We start from the raw sequence: 19839 nt of genomic DNA on the forward strand, positions 1-19839 counted from the left end.
CTGTGCCCACCTGGCCTCTGCACACCTGGCCTCTGCCCACCTGGCCTCTGTCCACCTGACCTGTACCCACCTGAGCCTCTGCCCACCTGGCCTATTCCCACCTGAGCCTCTGCCCACCTGACCTGTGCCCACCTGACCTCTGTCCACCTGACCTGTACACACCTGAGCCTCTGTCCACCTGGCCTATTCCCACCTGAGCCTCTGCCCACCTGACCTGTGCCCACCTGACCTCTGTCCACCTGACCTCTGCCCATCTGGCCTCTGCCCACCTGGCCTGTGCCCACCTGACCTCTGCCCACCTGGCCTCTGCCCACCTGACCTCTGTCCACCTGACCTCTGCCCACCTGGCCTCTGCCCACCTGAGCCTCTGCCCACCTGGCCTCTGCCCACCTGAGCCTCTGCCCACCTGACCTCTGCCCACCTGGCCTCTGCCCACCTGGCCTCTGCCCACCTGACCTCTGCCCACCTGGCCTCTGCCCACCTGAGCCTCTGCCCACCTGACCTCTGCCCACCTGGCCTCTGCCCACCTGACCTCTGCCCACCTGGCCTCTGCCCACCTGACCTGCGCCCATCTGAAACTCTGTCCACCTGACCTCTGCCCATCTGGCCTCTGTCCACCTGACCTCTGTCCACCTGGCCTCTGCCCACCTGACCTCTGCCCACCTGAGCCTCTGCCCACCTGACCTGCGCTCATCTGAACCTCTGTCCACCTGGCCTCTGCCCACCTGGCCTCTGTCCACCTGAGCCTCTGCCCACCTGAGCCTCTGCCCATCTGAGCCTCTGCCCACCTGAGCCTCTGCCCACCTGACCTGCACCCACCTGAGCTTCTGCTGCACGATGACCGCGGTCCGGCGTGCCGGCCGCCGCTGGCCACACCTCCGGTAGCTGCGGTAGAACTTCTGGATGAGCACGGCCGCGCGCCGGCTCTGCTGGAACTTCTTCTGCTCGTAGTAGCTGCGGAACTTGCTCTGGATCAGGATGGCGGCCTGGGTCATCTTCTTATACAGCGCGTACTGCGGAGATAGGGACAGCGTGACCGCACTGCGGAGATGGGGCACAGGTGACCGCACTGCAGAGACAGGGCAGAGGTGACTGCGGAGCACACGGGCCGTGCTCGGCTCTCGGCGGGCGGCGGCGGGAAGCCCCTCTCCCCTTGCCGTGCTCTCCGTTTCCAGCTGGACCACAAACCAGGCCAGCCAGGCTTCTCTCCACCTACCTTTGCCAAACGGAAACTATTATTCTAAGGGACATCCCCAGACGATGCAATGCTTTTTTAAGGTGCTTTGTTGCCCCCAAATTCCAAAATATATTGCCCTACTTGAAAAAAGCTTTTTTTTATTTTATTAGTTTTCCTAAAATTGATTTCAGAGTGGAAGGGAGAGGGGAGAGAGAGAAACATAGATGATGAGAGAGAATCATTGATCACTGCCTCCTGCACGTCCCGCACTGGGGTTGAGCTTGCAACCTGGGCATGGGCCCTTGACCGGGAATCAAACCGTGACCTCCTGGTTCACAGGTTGACACTGAACCACTGAGCCACACTGGTTGGGCAAAAAAAAAAAAAGAATTCTTAATAGCAATCTACTTAGACCCTGAGCAATCTGAGGAACACACACGGACAGGAAACCGTCAGTGTTGAGGACGAATCCTTGCTCTCCACACTTGGAACCGTGTTGATGCTCCCCAGTCCCCTCACTGTCAGCCCATCAGCACACTCCCGAGTTCCAAGGTCCCAAACACAAGGCTTATCATGAAACGCTGACACCTTCGAGCCACTCTGACCTGCAGGAGACGCGCGCGCAGGCGCCCGCGCCAGGCCAAGCCCGGAAGCCGCTGTCACCGGACCCCCCGGGCCAGCTCGGGGCTGGCGGCCGCGCCCGGGGAGGGAGGATCTGAGCCTCTTCCCTCTCAGTCTCCGGGCGCTCAGACTCGGAGCAATCCGTCTGTCAGAATCTCCGTCTGTGTCCCTCGGGACACAGAACACGACTCAGGGGGCCCAGGAGGCACTCGGCTCACAAGCGGGCAACTTACCATCGGAGGGAGAACGCTCAGGACACCCTGTGCCTAGCCTGTCTGCGTGTCTGCGGTGGAATGGGGGGGGGGGGGAGCCTCCAGAGCATGCAGGACCCGGGCCCTCCTGCAGGGACCCTCTGGTCTAACCTGACCTGCTTTATACTCCCCTTCGTCCAGGAGTCTTTGAGACCAGGACGCCGGGTCCCTCAGAGCCGCCTGCCCGGGGAAACCGGGCAGTTTACTTTGTGGCTCAGGCGGCTGGCTGGGATGGAATCTTCAGATGGACACCAGCCAAAACGGCGTCCAGCTACTGACACTGAATAAGCACGAGGTCCCCGGAGGACAGACGCCCTGCGGTCAGCGGGCCTGGCGGGGCGGGGCGGGGCGGGTGGGGTGGGATGGCTGATTCATGACCCTGCCATCGGAATGGCCCCTCGGTGTCGCTGTGATGGGAGTGGAGTTTGTGACTCTGGTGGAATGGGTTGTGAGAGGACTGGGTGTGGCATTACCTTCAAGACTATCCATGTCAGCTTTGGGGGAGAAACAGAGAATACAAGATTAACGTTAGATCGCTCGGCGGAGGGAAGCTGCAAAGCCAGAACCGATGAGACTCCCACCACCATCGCTACCGACAGGAGGGCGAGCTGGCTGGGTGCATGCCTTCCGCCTTCCAAAGACTCGCCTCCTCTGGGTCAGTGTTTCAGTCAAGAACGCCTTCCTGCCCTGACCAGTCTGGCTCAGTGGGTGGAGCGTCGGCCTGCGGACTGAGGGGTCCTGGGTTCGATTCCGGTCAAGGACATGTGCCTTGGTTGTGGGCACATCCCCAGTGGGGGGAGTGAAGGAGGCAGTTGATGGATGTTTCTCTCTCATCGATGTTTCTAACTATCCCTCTCCCTTCCTCTCTGTGAAAAAACAAATAAAATATATTTTAAAAAAAGAAAGAAAAAGAAAAAAAAAAAAGGAATGCCTTCCGTCCTGCTGGCTGCAGACAACACTTCTTTGGGACGGGGATTGAAAAGAAACACCTAGAATTCCAAGCTCAGACTTGGGAACAAGTCCCTGTTGCCATCACAGGCTTGAAGCTGACTCTCTGGGTGTCTATGGCTTGTGCTGAGGAGAAGCCTGCCCACCAAGGGAAGCAGGCGAGTGGAGCAGCGCCCCCTGCCGCCGGGCTGTGGGAACTGCGGTGTCAGCGTTTACACAATAAACCTTCATTTTCTGGGATCGTGAACTCAACTGGCTAAAGCAGAAGAGGCCCCTCCCCTTCCCCACGCAGGAACAGAGCAGAGAGAAACTCGGTAAAACAGCAGCCCGCCTCGGACACCAAAGCCCAGGTCGTATCAAGGGAACGTAATCGCAAATTTCTCCGTGGCGATGATACCCCTCGGCATCCAACAGTCCCCCAGCAAATATGTTAAACCCACGTGATCAGAAAGCACAACCCGATGGAAGGTTCCAGAACCTCCCGACAGGACTGAGCTTGAGCAGATGAGCCACTCAGAGGGCCATCGGGCAACGCTTTTTATTTCCCAACCTCTCGGGATGGGTACAAAGATGTAATATTTTCTCAATTTCCCTGAACCTCGGCCTCTGTGTCTGGAAGACGGACATAAAGCTGTTTCCTCTAAATGACGGTAAGGAGCGGATGAGACGATGGCGAGTCGGCCCCCGTTCCCTCCCCTCTGGCGGGAGCCGTGACCTGCGGGTTGTCCCGGCCACAGCCCCGGGGCGGGAAAGAGCACGCAGCTGCCCTTCCCGCATCCCTTCACTGAGCACCACAAACACACTTCACGGCTCTCAGAGATGTTTGTGATTCTTCACCACAGAACGGAGAAGCAGCGGCTGAAAGGAGAAGCGGCTGAGGATGACGTCACGTAGACAGTTCAAGGTCAAGGGTGACAGCCAGCACTGACCTCCAGCCGCCAGTCAACTCCGTGAAGCCCTTAAATCACCATGGGGCTTATGGGTGAAATTATGGCAACACAGACCCTCACAGGTCAGTACGCCAAAGGCCAGAAACCGGGACAAAAGTGATTGTGTGGCCGTTGGTGCCGTTTTCCTCTTTCCCTGTGTCTGGCACACGTCCTCCTGCTTTTAACCAAGAGGCAGCCCTCGCCCCGGGCCGGCCTGCTGCCCTCGGGCAGCCCCCAGGAGCGTCCTCGGCTCAGTCCCAGGGCCCGGCAGGTGGTTACCTGTTTGTACTTCCGGTAGCAGCGCTGGATGACGGCAGCAGCCACTTCCTGCTGTTCTCGCAAGGGTCGGCCCTGTGGGGGCGGGGGGATGGGGGGGAGGAAAAAATAAAACATGATTCTGTATGAGAAATGTCAGCCTTCCTGTGGCGTAAAGAGAAGCATCACTCACTTCATTAACTTTCTCAGAACCAAGGCCCCCAGGTTTACCAAAATACAGAGCAGTGAGAAGTATACATTTAAAAAATAAATAAATGTACAGAATAAATCTCCAACTATTCTTGCTTCTAAACTGAGCTATCCTTTCTGGGTGTTAGCTGACCTAAAATATATTCGTTTTTGCCCGGCCGGTGTGACTCAGTTGGTTGAGCACTGTCCCATGCACCAAGAGGTCACGGGTTCGATTCCCCATAGGGCACATGCCTGGCTTGTGGGCTCCATCCAAGTAGGGAGCATGCAGGAGGCAGCCGATAGATGTTTCTCTCCCTCTCCCCCCTCTCTAACATCAATGAAACCATATTTTAAAAACATTTTCATATTCAAAGTAACCAATCAGATAAGGTGCCATTTGTCCAGGGCTCCACCTGTGTCCTCTGAGACCCCAGGCCTGCACGTACAGATGCTTCACCATAACATTTTAGGGGTTCCTGGGCTGCCCGAGGCCAGGTCCCCGGCCTCCAGTTAGGAGCCCCAGCCTTAGGCCATGAATTCCTTGCGGCTGAGGCGTCAACTTCCTCGATATCAACTAAATGGCAAGTGTCTGTTTCATGACCCACAACATATCGCGATGACGACAACCATCACCCTGCTGGTCAAACTGATGTCACTAAAGCTTCTGAAGATTATTAATAATCCCCAGGGACATGAATTAGTAATTCCAATTAAGAACCTACAGACTCAGAGGGAAGAAAGAAATGGTCATGTGGACCTAGCTGGTGTGGCTCAGTGGATAGAGCATCGGCCTGGGGACCGAAGGGTCCAAGGTTTGATTCTGGTCAAGGGCACATGCCTGGGTTGCAGGCTCGATCCCCAGGAGGGGATGTGCAGGAGGCAGCCAATCAATGATTCTCTTTCATCATTGATGTTTCTATCTTCCTTCTCCCTCTTACTTCCGCTCTGAAATCAGTAACCATATATTAAAAAAAAGGAAAAGGAAAAGGAACGGCTGGGGTGTTGGCGGGAATGCTCATGCCCCCGGCTCCCTCGGGGCCCTGAGGAGGAGGGGTCAGGACTCGGCCCCTGTACCTTGTACTTCCGGAAGGCCGTCTGCACCAGCCTGGCGGCCTCGTAGAGCTCGCGCTGCTCGTGGTCGGACAGGGTGAGCTGCGCGAACTCGGTCTCCACCTTCTCGCTGCCGGACGCGCTCAGGAACTCCGACCAGTCGGCCGCGGAGGGCAGGCCGGGCCTCTCGAAGGCCGTGTCGCTGGCTGGAGAGCCCCCGGGGCTCAGGCTGGTGTGGGAGGCGGGGGTCAGAGGCTCGCCATACGCGCTTCTGGAGCGAGAGGGGGTGCGGGGGAGGCGTGACCATCGGTACGACCCAAGGCGCCCGGATGTGAGGCAGACGGACGCGAGCCACCGGGGCCACGTGGGCTGCAGGAATGTGCTTTCATTCCGGCGCCCAACACCCCGGCTTGGACGGTCCTTCCGTCAGCAAGTTCACCCGGGGCCCTGCCACGCGTTCAGCACGAGGCTGAACCCTAAACCCACTGAGAACCCTTCCGTGTGACTCAGGGGGAACCTGGGATACGCCATCTCAGGGGCTCTGATGTGGGAGAAACATGGTGGGAGCAGACGGGCCTGAGCCCTAAGCGGCCTCACTTAAGAAACAGGATCTTCATTGACAGGATCACAGATGTCCCTCCTCCTCCCCATGTGCCTTCCCCCCGCACGCCCAGGCCTGCCCCGCACGATCGTCCGTGTCCGTGGGTCTGTGTATCTGCACTAAGCGCTTTGGCTAACCAATTCTCCCCACTCCTCTCCTGAGATGTGGCGGCCTGTCCCATGCTCTGTGTCTCGGGATCTGTTCTGTTCAGGTTTTGTTCGTTAGGTTCCACACGAGTGAGGTTGTGTGTGCTAGTGTTTCTCTGGGTGTCGACGCACCCCAGCCTTGTATGCACGCATCTGCCGACGGGCAGCTCCCTCCCTCGCTTAGTGAGCTCTAACCGCCCGGCATCCTCAAACCCGCTCGCCTCCCAGGCCCCGGGAGACCCGGAACGTCAGACGCGGCGTCGGACCTGATGTGGGCGGCGCTGGGCAGGTGCTCCACGTCGGCCAGGTAGCTGGCCAGCCAGCTCATGGTGCTGCTGACGGTGGGCGCCTCCGCCCGCTCCAGGGCCGCGGGCTCCACCGGCCCGAAGGTCTCCTGCTTGATGCGCTCGGGCGTGGCCTCGATGATGTGCTCCGCCAGCGTCATCATGTTCACCTGGAGGAGAGGCAGGGCGTCAGGGACTCGGAGCCTGCCGCCCGCCCGCCTTGGAGAGAGAGGACGCAGGGACCAGCTTGACCTCCACCCCATCTACTCCAGCATCACCGTTAAGCTTTACACCATTCCCCCAATTACCTCCCAGTCCTATTTTTTAAAGTATATTTTTATTGATTTCAGAGAGGAAGGGAGAAAGGAGAGAGAAACATTAGTGATGAGAGAGAATCAATGATCGGCTGCCTCCTGCACGCCTCCTCCTGGGGATCAAGCCTGCAACCCAGCCTGTGCCCTTACTGGGAATCGAACCGTGACCTCCTGGTATAGATCAGCACTCAACTACTGAGCCACACCAGCCGGGCCCTCCAACTTCTATTTTGGCTAAAACCTTAGTCAAGTCTTACGGCATCCTGGCTGGTGCTGCTCGCTCCTCTCAGCTGGGGCCACCCTCTTAGTGGCACTGACTGGGCAGTTCTCCAGCACGTTGTATAAATGAGGTGACACCAGTGGTTACCTAATCAACACCCACCCCGCTGCCTGGGGAAAAAAGAAAATCAAGGCAGGACCTACTTCCTATAGGGGGAAAATATCCCAGCTTTTCCTCCCCTTTGTTATTGGCTCTTGATTTGAGGAAGAAGGTCCTGCCTTGATTTTCTTTTTCCTACCAGGGAGGAATTCGTGTATTTTATTCAAAGCAAAGGGGGATTTCTGGAGACTAAGGAACCTGAGCTGCCACCATCGGCCCCCAAACCCTCCGTCCGTAACCACGTGGCAGTGTGAGCACCGCTCAGCCCTCAGTGAACTTCAAACGCCACGGAGCTGGCTTCTGATCGCTGCACAAAGGCAATGCATTTAGGTGACTTTAAACCAAGCCACAGGCTCAGTGTTTGGACCTGAAAAAGATCTTGACGTTCATTTCTAAACTTCCCGGCTTGTGGGCAGAGAAGGTAAAGACAGCCTTTACATGTGCAGCTTTGGGTTTTTATTTAAATTCTCTCCGTGTCCTGGTGTCCGAGCAACGTTCACAGATGTGTCTTGAATCTCTAAAAGAAACTGTGGACATTTGCTCTGTGTCCGAATTCCATGCATCTGCACAGACACGTGCCACCTATAAACACTCCAGCGAGCCGAGCTTTCCGACGTACGGTTCAGTCTGAGACGGGGTTAGTCTCCCACCGCGATGACGGCGCTGGTTCCACATCTGTGCTTACTAGCTTTTGCGTTCACTTTTAAAGCTGTGCGGTTAGGGACACAATGGTTCATAGAACTGCACTGATAACATGTAAATTACATGTACCTAATCGTACTATTCACTTGAATTGTACTGTTTGTCTCTTTTTTCTTTTAACCCGTATTTGTCTGTTTTATCTCTTCCCATCACTTTGTTTTCTTGTTTCATTTCATTCTAGTTGTGTCTTATACAAGCAGCATAGAGTATTTTGCTTTTTTTTTTTTTTTTTTTTTTACTTTTACTCAATCTGAGCACCTTTTCTTTCTTTTTTAAAAAAATATATTTTACTTATTTTTTTTTACAGAGGGAGGGAGAGGGATATAGAGTCAGAAACATCGATGAGAGAGAAACATTGATCAGCTGCCTCCTGCACACCCCCTACTGGGAATGTGCCCGTAATCAAGGTACATGCCCTTGACTGGAATCAAACCTGGGACCTTTCAGTCCGCAGGCCGACGCTCTATCCGCTGAGCCAAACCGGTCAGGGCTGAGCACCTTTTCATTACAGAATCATCAGTTCCCACGTGGGAATGAATCACGTGTAAAAACATTCCCGTTCTGTTTTCCATTTATTATTTCTGTGGCTGCCTTTTACTTTGCTGCCTCTCCTGAATTTCCCTCCGACGGGGCGGGCGTGTTTCCTCCCGCAGCGATGCAGGTTTCTGTGCTGCCCACGAGCCTGGCATCTGACAAGCATGTCTCAGCCACACGGAGCCGCTGCCGTCGGCCGAGGAACCCAGCCCAGCGGCTCCTAGACAGGAGGCCGCTTTACCACGTTCCCTCCTCCCCCTCCCACCCCTGGGTTTGGTAAAACACTAATTCAGAATTTTAGTTCCGGGTTTTTTTAAACTCGATTACTGCCGGGACCGGTTTGGCTCAATGGATAGAGCGTCGGCTTGGGGACTGAAGGGACCCAGGTTCGATTCCGGTCAAGGGCATGTGCCTTGGTTGCGGGCGCATCCCTGGTGGGGGGTGTGCAGGAGGCAGCTGATCGATGACTCTCTCTCATCGATGTTTCTAGCTCTCTATCTCTCTCCCTTCCTCTCTGTACAAAATCAATAAAATATATTAAAAAAAACAAACAAAACAAAACTCGATTCCTTTCCCATGTAGGAGCCCCCTCTTAACAACTGCCTCACTCCCCCCCCACACTATTGATGACCACGCAGGCGGATCATTTACTGTTTCATTGTTCACTCCTCCACGGACTCTGGCTTGCCATTTCCTGTGTTGTTTCATCATCATCATCATCATCATCATCATTATTATTTTTAAAATATATTTTGTTGATTTTTTTTACAGAGAGGAAGAGAGAGGGATAGAGAGTCAGAAATATCAATGAGAGAGAATCATCAATCAGCTGCCTCCTGCACCCCTCTCTTCCCTCCACCCCACCACTGGGGATGTGCCCGCAACCAAGGTACATGCCTTTGACTGGAACCGAACCTGGGACCTTTCAGTCCGTAGGCCGATGCTCTATCCACTGAGCCAAACCGGTTTTGGCTCATCATTATTATTATTATTACTTAATCCTCACCTGAGAGCATGCTTACTGCTTTTAGAGAGAAGGGGAGGGAGAGAGGTAGAAAGAGAGGGAGAGAGAAAGAGAAACATCAACCGGATGCCTCCTGTATGTGCCTTGACCGGGGATTGAACCTCCTGAAACCTGGGCATGTGTCCTGACATGGAATCGAACCCGTGATCCTTTGGTGTACAGGACGACACTCAAACAACTGAGCCACCTGGCCAGGGCTTTCATTACTTTTCATTCCTATTGTTTCACTGGCTGAATTGCTTCCTTAGAGGCTGCTTTTCCCACAGATACGGACTCAACGTAGCAATAGATTCTCTCCAGCTCAGGTAAAATACCAAGGGGATCCTTAAAGGTTACCTTCTATTCCGGCATCAACGCTGCGTCTGGGAAGCTGGGGCTCTAAGCAGGGCCAGCCGAGGGATATTTAAACAAATAAAAACTCAGCCCCCGAGTCTCACCAGCCCTGTGGCACAGGCTCAGCGTCACTCGCTGGGCGGTGCACACACGCCGTTTCCATTGGAACGTTCTAGATGCTCCACTCAGTTCCCCTCTTTTGAGCTACTGATCTTCACTGTCTGGTGATTTATTATTAAATGTCTATGAATATTGCCGAAACTGGTTTGGCTCAGTGGATAGAGCGTCAGCCTGCGGACTGAAAGGTCCCAGGTTCGATTCCAGTCAAGGGCATGTACCTTGGTTGTGGGCATCTCCCCAGTGAGGGGTGTTCAGATCACACAGTGGAGGGAGGAGGGGGGTGGGGTGCAGGAGGCAGCGGATTGATGTTTCTAACTCTCTATCCCCAGTAGGAGGTGTGCAAGAGGCAGCTGATCAATGATTCTCTCTCATTGATGTTTCTAACTCTCTATCCCTCTCTCTTCCTCTCTGTAAAAAATCAATAAAAATATATTTTAAAAAAATGTCTGTGAATATTGTCCTAGACGACTTAATATTGGTGTCTGACACAGAGAGAGAGTGGAAGGAAGGGGGAAAGATACTTTTCCATAGAATAGCATCCTGGGTGAGAACGAAAGACAACAACACGGAGACCTGGGCAGCCTGACGACCCCCAGCCGGCAGCTCCCCCAGCACACGCTCACCTGCACATCGTCCATGGGCTGCGGGCCGTCCTCGGCCTCGGCGCCGTCCCTGTAGGGCCCCGGCTCCGCGTGCGGCACCTCTCGGCTAGCCATCATCAGCACGCTCATGGGCTCCCGTGGTCGCACCTGTGCAGGTGCTGCCTCCTTTCCTACACTGGTCCCCTTCGGGCTGCCCGTCGCCTGCACTGTGGACACACCAATGGAAACATCTTTGGGACTCCACCTCACGACGGGCTGGGGCTGGGCCGCCGCGGCTCGGGGTCCCGCCGGCTCCGGGGAGGGAGGCGAGGGCGCCCGGCTGCAGGCCCTCGCGCCTCCCCTGGGGCTGAGGGTCTCGGGGGCGGCCTGCTTAGAACTAGGGCTCTGCTTCCTGATCCTGGGCTGCTCCAGGCTCAGTGCAGTGGACAGCAGCTCCTCCTGCCTCGCCTGGAAGGACTCGGGGTTCAATTTATGCTTTTTGGGAGCTGGATAATCTTTGTGGCTCTCACTGCTGTAGTAATTAGAGGGTTCAGACCGAGGTCTTCTCAGCTCTGAAAAGCACAGTAGAAAGGACAGTCAGGACAGGCGATCAGATCAGGAGCCCTAACGATCTAACGCGCTCTCTGGGCCTCCGGACACGCCCCTGCCATGTAAGCACCCCCCGGAGCATCTAGTGGAGTCAGGGCCTCCTCCTCCATCACCTGCAGTTCTTTCTTGCACAGACCTGATTTTTTTCCCCCCTACTTTCTGGATTTAGGGGGGTAGGGAGCTAGGGGAGTCACCCTCGGCATTCTTATAACTAAAAGGAACATGAGAGATATAAACACCCCACACCCATCAGTGTCTGAGCGCCCTAAGGACTCCCCTGAGGGCCGGCACCCGGGGACTCGGCAGGTCGGAGGCGTGGTGACGCCGAGCTCTTACCGGGATTGGTGCTCGCGATGACGGTGACGGCCTTGGGGACCTCGGGGGAGGCCATGGCCTCGCCGTGCCACGGGGCCATCCAGCCGTCCGCGTGGGGCTCTTCGCTCGGGGGACAGTGGATTCGGGGGCTCTGTCCCAGCGGAGCCTGCTCCCCTCTCTGCAGGTGCTCGAGGCACTCGGCCAACTTCACGTGACCCCGCGACCGGGCGATGCCCAGAGGCAGCCTCCCCAGGGAGTCGGGGATGGAGATGGCCCGCCGGTCCCACTTGTACAGCACAACGGCGGCCTCCAGGTGCCCGAGGGCGCACGCCCACATCTGGAGGACGGAGACGGAGGGCGGTCTCAGCGGCGCGTCCCGCAGTTCGGAACGATGTCCCGGGTCCGTGAGGGGCCACCCGGGGCCCGGCCGTGCCCACCCCTCCGCCCGCCTGGAGGAGCGGCGAGGGGAGCAGTGAGTCCTCTTACCAGGGGGGTGCAGGAGAAGTGGTCCACGTTCAGGGGGTCCACCTCCAGCTCCAGGTCGATGCTGTCCGCGTGCTTCGTGCTGCAGAGCGCGGGTCCGGCAGTGACGAGTCAGTGAGTCCACGCAACAGGAGCCCCCCGACACGCGCGAACCCCCACAGCGCGAGACCAAACCGAGCCTCTGACTCCCACCCTCCGTGTGCAGTGGACTCTGAGCTTCATGGGGGGGGCGGAGTCTCTCTCCCCTTGGCTGGGCCCCCAGAGGAAGGAAAAGGCCCAGTGCCCAGCTGACACCTCACTGGGTATTTCCTGGGCAGAAGCTCCTCAAGCTCCCCTGGAACCCGTCCCCAGAGAAGCCCTGGCTCCCAGGCCAGACCGCCCGCCGCGTGGCCAGACCCCAGTGCCCAGTGAGCCGCGCAGGGACAGCACGTGGGGAGGGCGCCCGGCTCACCGCCACTTGATGAGGGTCTGGATGAGGGTGGCGTAGCCCTGTGCGGCCGCCAGGTGCAGGAGTGTCATCCCTCGGAAGGTCTTCGAGTGGATCAGGTGCTTGGACTTGGCCCAGCAGGCCCGGCTCATCATCTTCTCGCACACGACCACCACGCGGCTCTCGAAGCAGCTGCCCAGCGTGCCAGGGCCCGGGGGGCACTGTGGGGAGAGCGGGGAGAGCCACGTGAGGCTCGGGGGCCCTGGCAGGTCCGCACCCAGAGCTTCTCGAAGGCAACGGGCAACGGGGACGGAACCACAGGCTGAGAGGGGAGGGACACCATGAGGCAGAGAGAGAGGGCGCTCTGCTCGGCCTTCGGCTTGAACCCCCACAATAAACCCACAGGCCTCACTCCCCTGCAGGGTACAGGTGAGCCCGAGACCAGGCACAGGGTCCGAGGCTCAGGGAGGGAGCACGGGGCTGGGAAGCAGCCCCTCAGGCTTCTGCCTCAACCAGGGACGGACCCAGCACCAGCCAAGGGTCTGCGGCCATGGCCTGCCTCCCCGATCAATGACATGCCACCCCAAACCGAAGACGCCCGTCACCACGGGGGGGTAGAGGGGGTACCTGGGCTTGACTTCCGCCGGTCCCGCTGCTGGCGCCCCCGCCGCCGCTGCCTCCTGCGCTCCCCGGCTTGTGCTGCTGGGACCCGGTCATCTCCGCCATCCTCCGCTCCATCTGCTCCAGCCGCTCCAGGATGGACATCCTGAACTGGTTATCTAGGGGGACGAGGAAGAGGGAGGTTGGTGCTGGGAGAAGGGACGTGTCCACGCCCGCAGGGCTGGAGCCTCTGCCCTGAACCAGCCCCGGGGGCTCGTCCGCGGGATCTGTCCAGCCTTAGCTCGCCCAGCCCGGCTCGTCCCTCGTTGCAGCGAGTGTGACGCCGCACACACGATGGGGCATCTACCGAGGCCCCAAGTTCTCAGCTACTGGAACAGAAGAACCTCTTTTTGTCACAGTCCTGCTTTGGGGCTCCTGGCACCCCGTTCCCCAGTGGAAACCTTAAAGGGACCAGGGAGAGGGGCCCTGAGCCAGACGGAACGGGCACAGCTCCACTTAAAGCAGCGAGAAAGGGTCCACAGACACACAGTGTCGGGGTATCGCCTGTTTTACCCAAACACTGGGAGAAGGATTGAAAGAATCCATTTGTTGTTAATCCTCACCAGAAGGTATTCTTTTCCATTGCTTTTCAGATAGGAGGAGGAGGAGGAGGAGGAGGAGGGGGGGGAGGGGGAGGGGGAGGAGGAGGAGGAGGAGGAGGAGGAGGAGGAGGAGGAGGAGGAGACACACACGGAGACACACACACACACACACACACACACACACACACACACACACACACTGATGCGAGAGACACATCAACCAGTTGCCTCCCGCTCGCGCCCCGACCAGAGGGTGGGCAGTAAACCCTCATCCGAAGCACGTGGCCCTGGCTGGGAACTGAACCCTCGGCCCTTTGGTGCCCGGGCTGACCTCCAACAAGGAGCCAGGCTGGGAAAACGTTGTGAGAATTAAACAAGTTAATACACGCGCAGGCTCAGGACACGGTAAGTCCCAGGTAAGCGTGCCGGCCGGCCGCATCTTCAGACACGCGACCTAAAGGTCCCTGGACACTGACAGCCGCTGTGACAGCACATTCCCCCTCACACTGCTCATGGCATAGCGGTTTCCAAACACAGCCGTCCGGTTCGTGAAAATAAACCGGACAAGCACTACGTTATCGGCATTCCTCGCCATCCTGCCTGTAAACCTGACGCAGGTGGTTAGGGCTTACTGATCCCACTGGAGAGAAAACAACGGGCCGGTGCTCCCTCCGTGCCGGTCACCGTTCTGACCGCTAACAAATGTGAACAGCGGTCAGGCGAGGGGGGACGGCTGTTACCCTGTTTCTCAGATGGGGAAACCAAGGCTGCGGAGATAAGCGCTCTCCCTTGGCTCCAGGGCCCGGCGTCACCGCTGAGCGGGCAGCGCGGGAAGGAGTTATGGGAAGAGAGGAGGCTTCTGGGTCCGAGTCTGAGCCAGGGAAACGGACGTTTTCTCACCGCGAAAGGACAGTCCATCTGTTTCCCAGGAAAACTTTCACACCGGATGTCGAATGGATTGCACGTTCCTCTATCCCAAGAGCAGCAGAATCTTTTCAAGAACGGATTCCGTTCCCAACGAGCCACGTCCAGGAGCAGCGTGGAGGGAACAGGCCCTCCTCCCCCAGCGGGGAGGCATGGCTCTGGGGCAGGGCTGCACGGCACACGGACGAGATGTGACAGCCCACGGCCTGGCGTCTCCGTGGCTGTCACCGTGGGAAGCAGCCCGTGGGGTGGACTGTCCACAGCCCACATCACGTGGGACCACCCACAGCAAACGCGGGACGACCCCAGAGGTGGCGCCGGAATCCGTCCTTGCGCCGACCCCATACCCCGTTGGGAGACAGGAATGTTGTGGGATCAGGGCTCCTGCGTGCAGAGCTGTTTGAGGACTGAGAGCTCCATCTTCCAGGCAGAGCCGAGTCCCAGTGGTGTGGGGTACCCTTCGTGCACCTGTACGGACCGTCCCTTATTCCCACGGTGCCAGCCACACCACCACCCCTCTCCGGACCCCGTGCAGAAGCTTTCCCCTTCCAGCGGGGGAGGGGCGAGGACAGGCTAGCCACTCATCCATGATGAGAATCATGGATCGGCTGTCTCCTGCACGCCCCACACTGGGGATGGAGCCTGCAACCCAGGCATGTGCCCTGACCGTGAACCGAACCGTGACCTCCTGGTTCATAGGTGGATGCTCAGCCACGGAGCCACACCGGCCGGACAGAAGCAGCATTTTTAGACTGGTCAGCTCTGAGAGAGGGTGGAAAAAAACACTGGAGTGGGGCTAGAGCTCTGGGTTTTATCCGTGCGACTTAGGAAAAATAATGGCCACTCTGTACCTCAACTTCCCCATCTGTAAAATGGGGACAGTACTATCTTTTTTTTTTTTTTTTTTTTAACTATCTTATTGTTGTTTGTGAGGTGAAATAAACCATTGTGTGAAATCTCTTTGGCGGTGTCTCTGTAGTCTGAGTTGTATGAGCCACACCTGTGGGGCATTTAGAAAAAGTTTACAGCTGTTTGAGTAGCTTCAGCTGCACCGGGGAGCTGCAGAAGGCGGAGCTCCCATGAACCTTCACCCAGTTCCCCCCCCTTTAACACCTTACGTAACCTCATGCACTTGTCAAACACATCACTCCTAGAAACCGAGTTACAGGCTCCGATCCGACCGCCCGTAGGACGAGGCCGGATGTCCTTGTTCTGCTCCGGGACCCAGCCAAGGTCACCGTTCCTGTCCGCTCTGCGGCGGCGTCCTGCCAGCCCCTTGTTTTTCCTGACGGACACTTCTGAAGAATGCTGCTCGGGTGCCTGGTAGCTGTCCCTGGGTTTCAGTTTGTCTGATGTTTCCTAACGATTAGACGGGAGCCTCGAGTTTTGGGGAGAATGTCGCGAGCTGAAGCGTTCTGCTCATCAGAGCATCGGGGGAGGTGGAGAGGCTCTGCGGACCGGGCACCGGCAGAGGCGCTGTCTGCGGGGCTGCTCTGCACCGTTACCCCGTTTCTCCTTCCGTCCCCCGTCCCTCGGGAGCAGGTCACCAGGTCCAGCTCCTGCTCCGGGGCCGGGAACCCATGTCCCCTGCGAGGGTGGGGAGTGCCCATGGGTTACGTGGGGTCCTCCGAGAAAGACATCACAAAGAGCACAACCCCAGGGGGCCCTGGCTGGTGTGGCTCAGTGGGTTGGACCGTCACCCCGGGTGCGGAAGTGCTGCAAGTCTGATTCCCAGAGTACATCCCCAGGTTGCAGGTTCAATCCCTGTTCAGGGTTACATACTGGAAGCAACTGATCGGTGTTTCTGTCTCCAATCGGTGTTTTTGTCCCCCTATCTCTCTCCCTTCCTCTATCTAAAATCAACAAAAAACATACCCTCGGGTGAGGATTAAGTGGTTGAGGTCACAGTTCGATTCCTGGTCAGGACACAAGCCCAGGTTGCAGGCTCGATCCCCAGTGTGGGGAGTGCAGGGGACAGCCGATCCATGATTCTCTCTCATCACTAATGTCTGTCTCTCTCTCTCTCTCTCTCTCTCTCTCTCTCTCCCTCCCTCCCTTTCTCCCTCTCCCTTCCTTTCTGAAATCAATAAAAAAATATATTTTAAAAAGACATTAAAAAACACGCAAACACAAACAGGCACATGGAGTGCCTCATGAGAGCCGCGCTGTGTTCACCTGGCTGCCGGCTGCCGCCTCGGGGCGCAGGTAAGGGAGTTATGTAATCTCTGTCAGCGCGAGACCGGCAGGAAAACCGAGGACACCCCACTTCTTCAGACACGCCTGGGCTTGCCCCGCGCGGTCCCTGCCCTTCTCGCTCTGACTCCCCTGGCAGACAGGGACCCCGCCTCCCCACACGCCCGCTTTTCCCGGAAACAGCCGTCTGGCACGCATCTTACCGAGTGCCTATAATTAGTCACCACGGTGCTCACCCCGTTGGTCAGGGCAGGCTGCTGTACAAACATGGCGTGGGTGGGTACTGTGTTCAACAAAAGACACGCTTCCCAGGCCCGTCTCCGAGGGCAGGCAGGGCTGGGAGGCCTGCGGGGGCGCATGGGCGGAACTGGCACACGTGGGGCGGGGGCTGCAGCTGAGCCGCCTGCGGCCTGGCTGCCAGGGCAGGAGAAACCTCGCCTTGGCAGGTACATGAATGGAGGAGCAATCACCGAGCACCACCTGCTATTTTAAAACCGTTATTTGTGGCTCAGGCGCACATGTGCCCGCCTGTTGCTATGCGGCCCGGGAGGGAACACCTCTCCCGTTCCCTGCCCAGCTCCTGGCCGCTGGCAGGAGACGCCGGGGGACAGGCCGTGTGACGGGAACTCTCTGTGGAGATCTGTGGCTGCCGCGCAGGGGGGCTCCGCATTGTCCGGGAAACAAAGGCCCTCAGTGCTTCCCGGAATGAACGGGCCCGGAGGCACGACGCTGCTCCTGCCCGGCCAGCCGTCCGGGATGTCCGAGTGCAGGCAGCGGGTGCGGCCGGAGACAGGGCACACGCTGTACCGCCGGATTTTCCAAAGCAGCGGCTAAATTTAGCCTCGGACAGAACGGCCATCCTCCAGGTCTCCAAGACGCCGACTCCAGGTACTGCCACCGAGGAGCGGACGCCAGCCGTGCTGCTTAGACGTCCTTCCCCTGCAGCAACCCGCGTGTTTCTCCTCCTCAGTGCGAGTTCTACGCCTCCAAGATGCGGAGTCTCGGCCACGGCAGGGAAAGGCAACGCGCAGCGGCCGGGAGGAGGGCGGCCCAGGGCGGCCCAGCACACGGCCAGGACGCCGCCTCTGAAACCCTGGCTGCCAGAGCCTGAGTGTCTGCCGGCGAAGTGGCCAGCCGGCCCTGCAAGGACACGCAGGCTTTCTCGGGAGCTCAACCAGCCCAGGACACCGCACCAGGCACAGACGAGCACCCCAAAAGGTGCCGATGCCAACGGCACGGCCAACGAAGCCACAAACCAGCCAGGACACACGGTGGTAGAGCCGTGACTCCTGAGTGTGCGGGTGAAGGGGGGGGGGCCTAGCTCGGGGTCCACACCGACCCTGGCACCAGCTGCAGAGGGCAGACCCTCCCCAAAGCCTCCATGTGACATCAGGAGCATTACGAGCAGGAACGGAGGCATCTCCCTGGTCACAGTGAAGCAGCGGAGACCGGAGAAGCACGTGACCCCGAAGACGAAGGGGGGCTTTTGAAGTCTGGAATGAGCCTCGGAGACAAGCCGAAATCTAACCTGGACACGAAGATGTGACGGAGGAGCGACATTTAAAGGCATACAGACAGCCCGGCCGGCGGGGCTCAGGGGCTGAGCATCAACCTAGGAACCAGGAGGTCACAGTTCCATTCCCAGTCAGGGCACAGGCCCGGGTTGTGGGCTCCATCCCCAGTGGGGGGCGTTCAGGAGGCAGCCCATCAATGATGCTCCCTCACCATTGATGTCTCTATCTCCGTCTCCCTCGCTCTCTGAAATCAATGATTTTTAAAAATTAAAAATAAAGAGAAATGGAGAATGAAATCCTGGCCCTGAAAAACGGAAAGTGTTATAAGACGCACAGGAATCACCAGGAGGCGAGTGCGCAGTAATTAAGCACCGGCAGGTTGGTCTGCGGCGCCCAGCGTGACAAACCCACTCACAATCCTTCGGGAGCCGCAGAGAACCGGGGACAGACGGACTCGCCATGTCTAGGGAGGACAGGGAAATGAAGGCGCCTCTGCTAGGACACCGCCGCCCGGCCCATGCCACGGCTCGGAGGTGACGATGACCAAGACAGCGCCTGGTGGGCAGCCACCTGGTAAGATATGAACCTTCAGCAGGGGAAGGAGGGGACATAGGTTACACTTCCAACAATAAAGATTCGATTAAAAACGATGCAAGTCTTTACTTTAAGAACCTGTCAGACACAAAGGTAAAGGGACACAGCGACAGCTCTTTGAGACCAGCGACTGTGTCCGTTCTGTTCCTGACTACATTCCCAAGGCCCAGCAGGATGCCTGGCACACAGTAGGCCCTCAGCACACAGTAGGCCCTCAATACGAATGACTGCCTTCATTGCATCTGTTCGAAACAGGAAATGTGGATTTCAACGAGGGCAAGGTCAAGGATACTGTGCAGAACAAACTCTGCTTCCTCGGTCATCTCTACAAGGTGCCTTTTCCAGCCACGTGATAGACAGCACGTTGGACTGGGAGTCTCAGACTGGGCTGCACGTCGCTAACAAAGCAGGCAGTTTCATCAGTGACAGCGACATCCTGGAACTTAAGGCCATGCCGGCCTCCAGGTGACAGTGGCCACTGAGCATTAAAGACCATCAGGGCACGCCTCACAGGGGAAAGGGGTGGGGGGCATCTGTAATACTTTCAACAATAAAGATAAATTTAAAAATCAGTAAGAATGTGAGGGTGATCAGAAACTTACATGGCTAACTGACTCTGGGTTTGGCCTTATAAAAGGCAGAGGGCCAGCTGGAGCCCCAGCCCAGGAATGAAGCCTCTTCACCAAGAAGTATCCCTGGCTGGTTATTTTACATGGACGCTTATTTCACCTCATTTTTTAATACACTTACTTTTACCCTAGAAACATCACTTACTATGCAAACGTGACATTCGTGATTTCTTTTGTTTTGTAACGTAAGTGTACAGTACATATTAATATATTACATAGATTCTGCATTCTATCTAACGTTTCATGGTATACAGGTGATATGTGGATGGACACGTTATTGTAATTATTTTTCTCCTGTAAATACAGATGGTCAGGGGATCGCAAAGGTTTCTGTCCTCAGGCCAGCAGGCTCCCACCTGCCTCTGCTGCAGTGTTTACCTAGAGCAACTGGCTCACAGCTGTCAGAACAGCATCAACTGCGGGCTGGGCACTTCCTGCTTTCTACATCAGAGACAACGTTTCACACACACACACACACACACACACACACACGCACATGCCAGGGGCA

At 57.2% G+C, this 19839-nt stretch overlaps 2 protein-coding genes across 10 annotated transcripts in view; both read right to left on the bottom strand.

The window, feature by feature from the left end:
- Positions 1 to 19839, bottom strand: part of PER3 (period circadian regulator 3) — a 147031-nt gene that overhangs the window by 63152 nt on the left and 64040 nt on the right. The window lies entirely within an intron of this gene.
- Positions 1 to 19839, bottom strand: part of CAMTA1 (calmodulin binding transcription activator 1) — a 540293-nt gene that overhangs the window by 15437 nt on the left and 505017 nt on the right. For 4 of the 9 annotated variants that reach the window (XM_084875714.1, XM_084875713.1, XM_084875719.1 and 1 more), the window contains 10 exons: positions 12903 to 13054; positions 12300 to 12496; positions 11852 to 11930; positions 11387 to 11702; positions 10484 to 11013; positions 6437 to 6624; positions 5448 to 5694; positions 4206 to 4277; positions 2523 to 2543; positions 820 to 1013 (listed from right to left, as the gene is read on the bottom strand). In XM_084875714.1, the coding sequence (XP_084731840.1) occupies positions 820 to 1013; positions 2523 to 2543; positions 4206 to 4277; positions 5448 to 5694; positions 6437 to 6624; positions 10484 to 11013; positions 11387 to 11702; positions 11852 to 11930; positions 12300 to 12496; positions 12903 to 13054 (1996 nt within the window). Of the gene's footprint in view, positions 1 to 819; positions 1014 to 2522; positions 2544 to 4205; positions 4278 to 5447; positions 5695 to 6436; positions 6625 to 10483; positions 11014 to 11386; positions 11703 to 11851; positions 11931 to 12299; positions 12497 to 12902; positions 13055 to 16797; positions 16818 to 19839 lie in introns of those variants that run through there. The other 5 variants (XM_084875717.1, XM_084875716.1, XM_084875721.1 and 2 more) reach the window with 4 other exon arrangements.

The sequence above is a fragment of the Pipistrellus hanaki genome (genome assembly GCF_964339955.1).
Source record: "Pipistrellus hanaki genome assembly, chromosome: 2".
Lineage (NCBI taxonomy): Eukaryota > Metazoa > Chordata > Mammalia > Chiroptera > Vespertilionidae > Pipistrellus > Pipistrellus hanaki.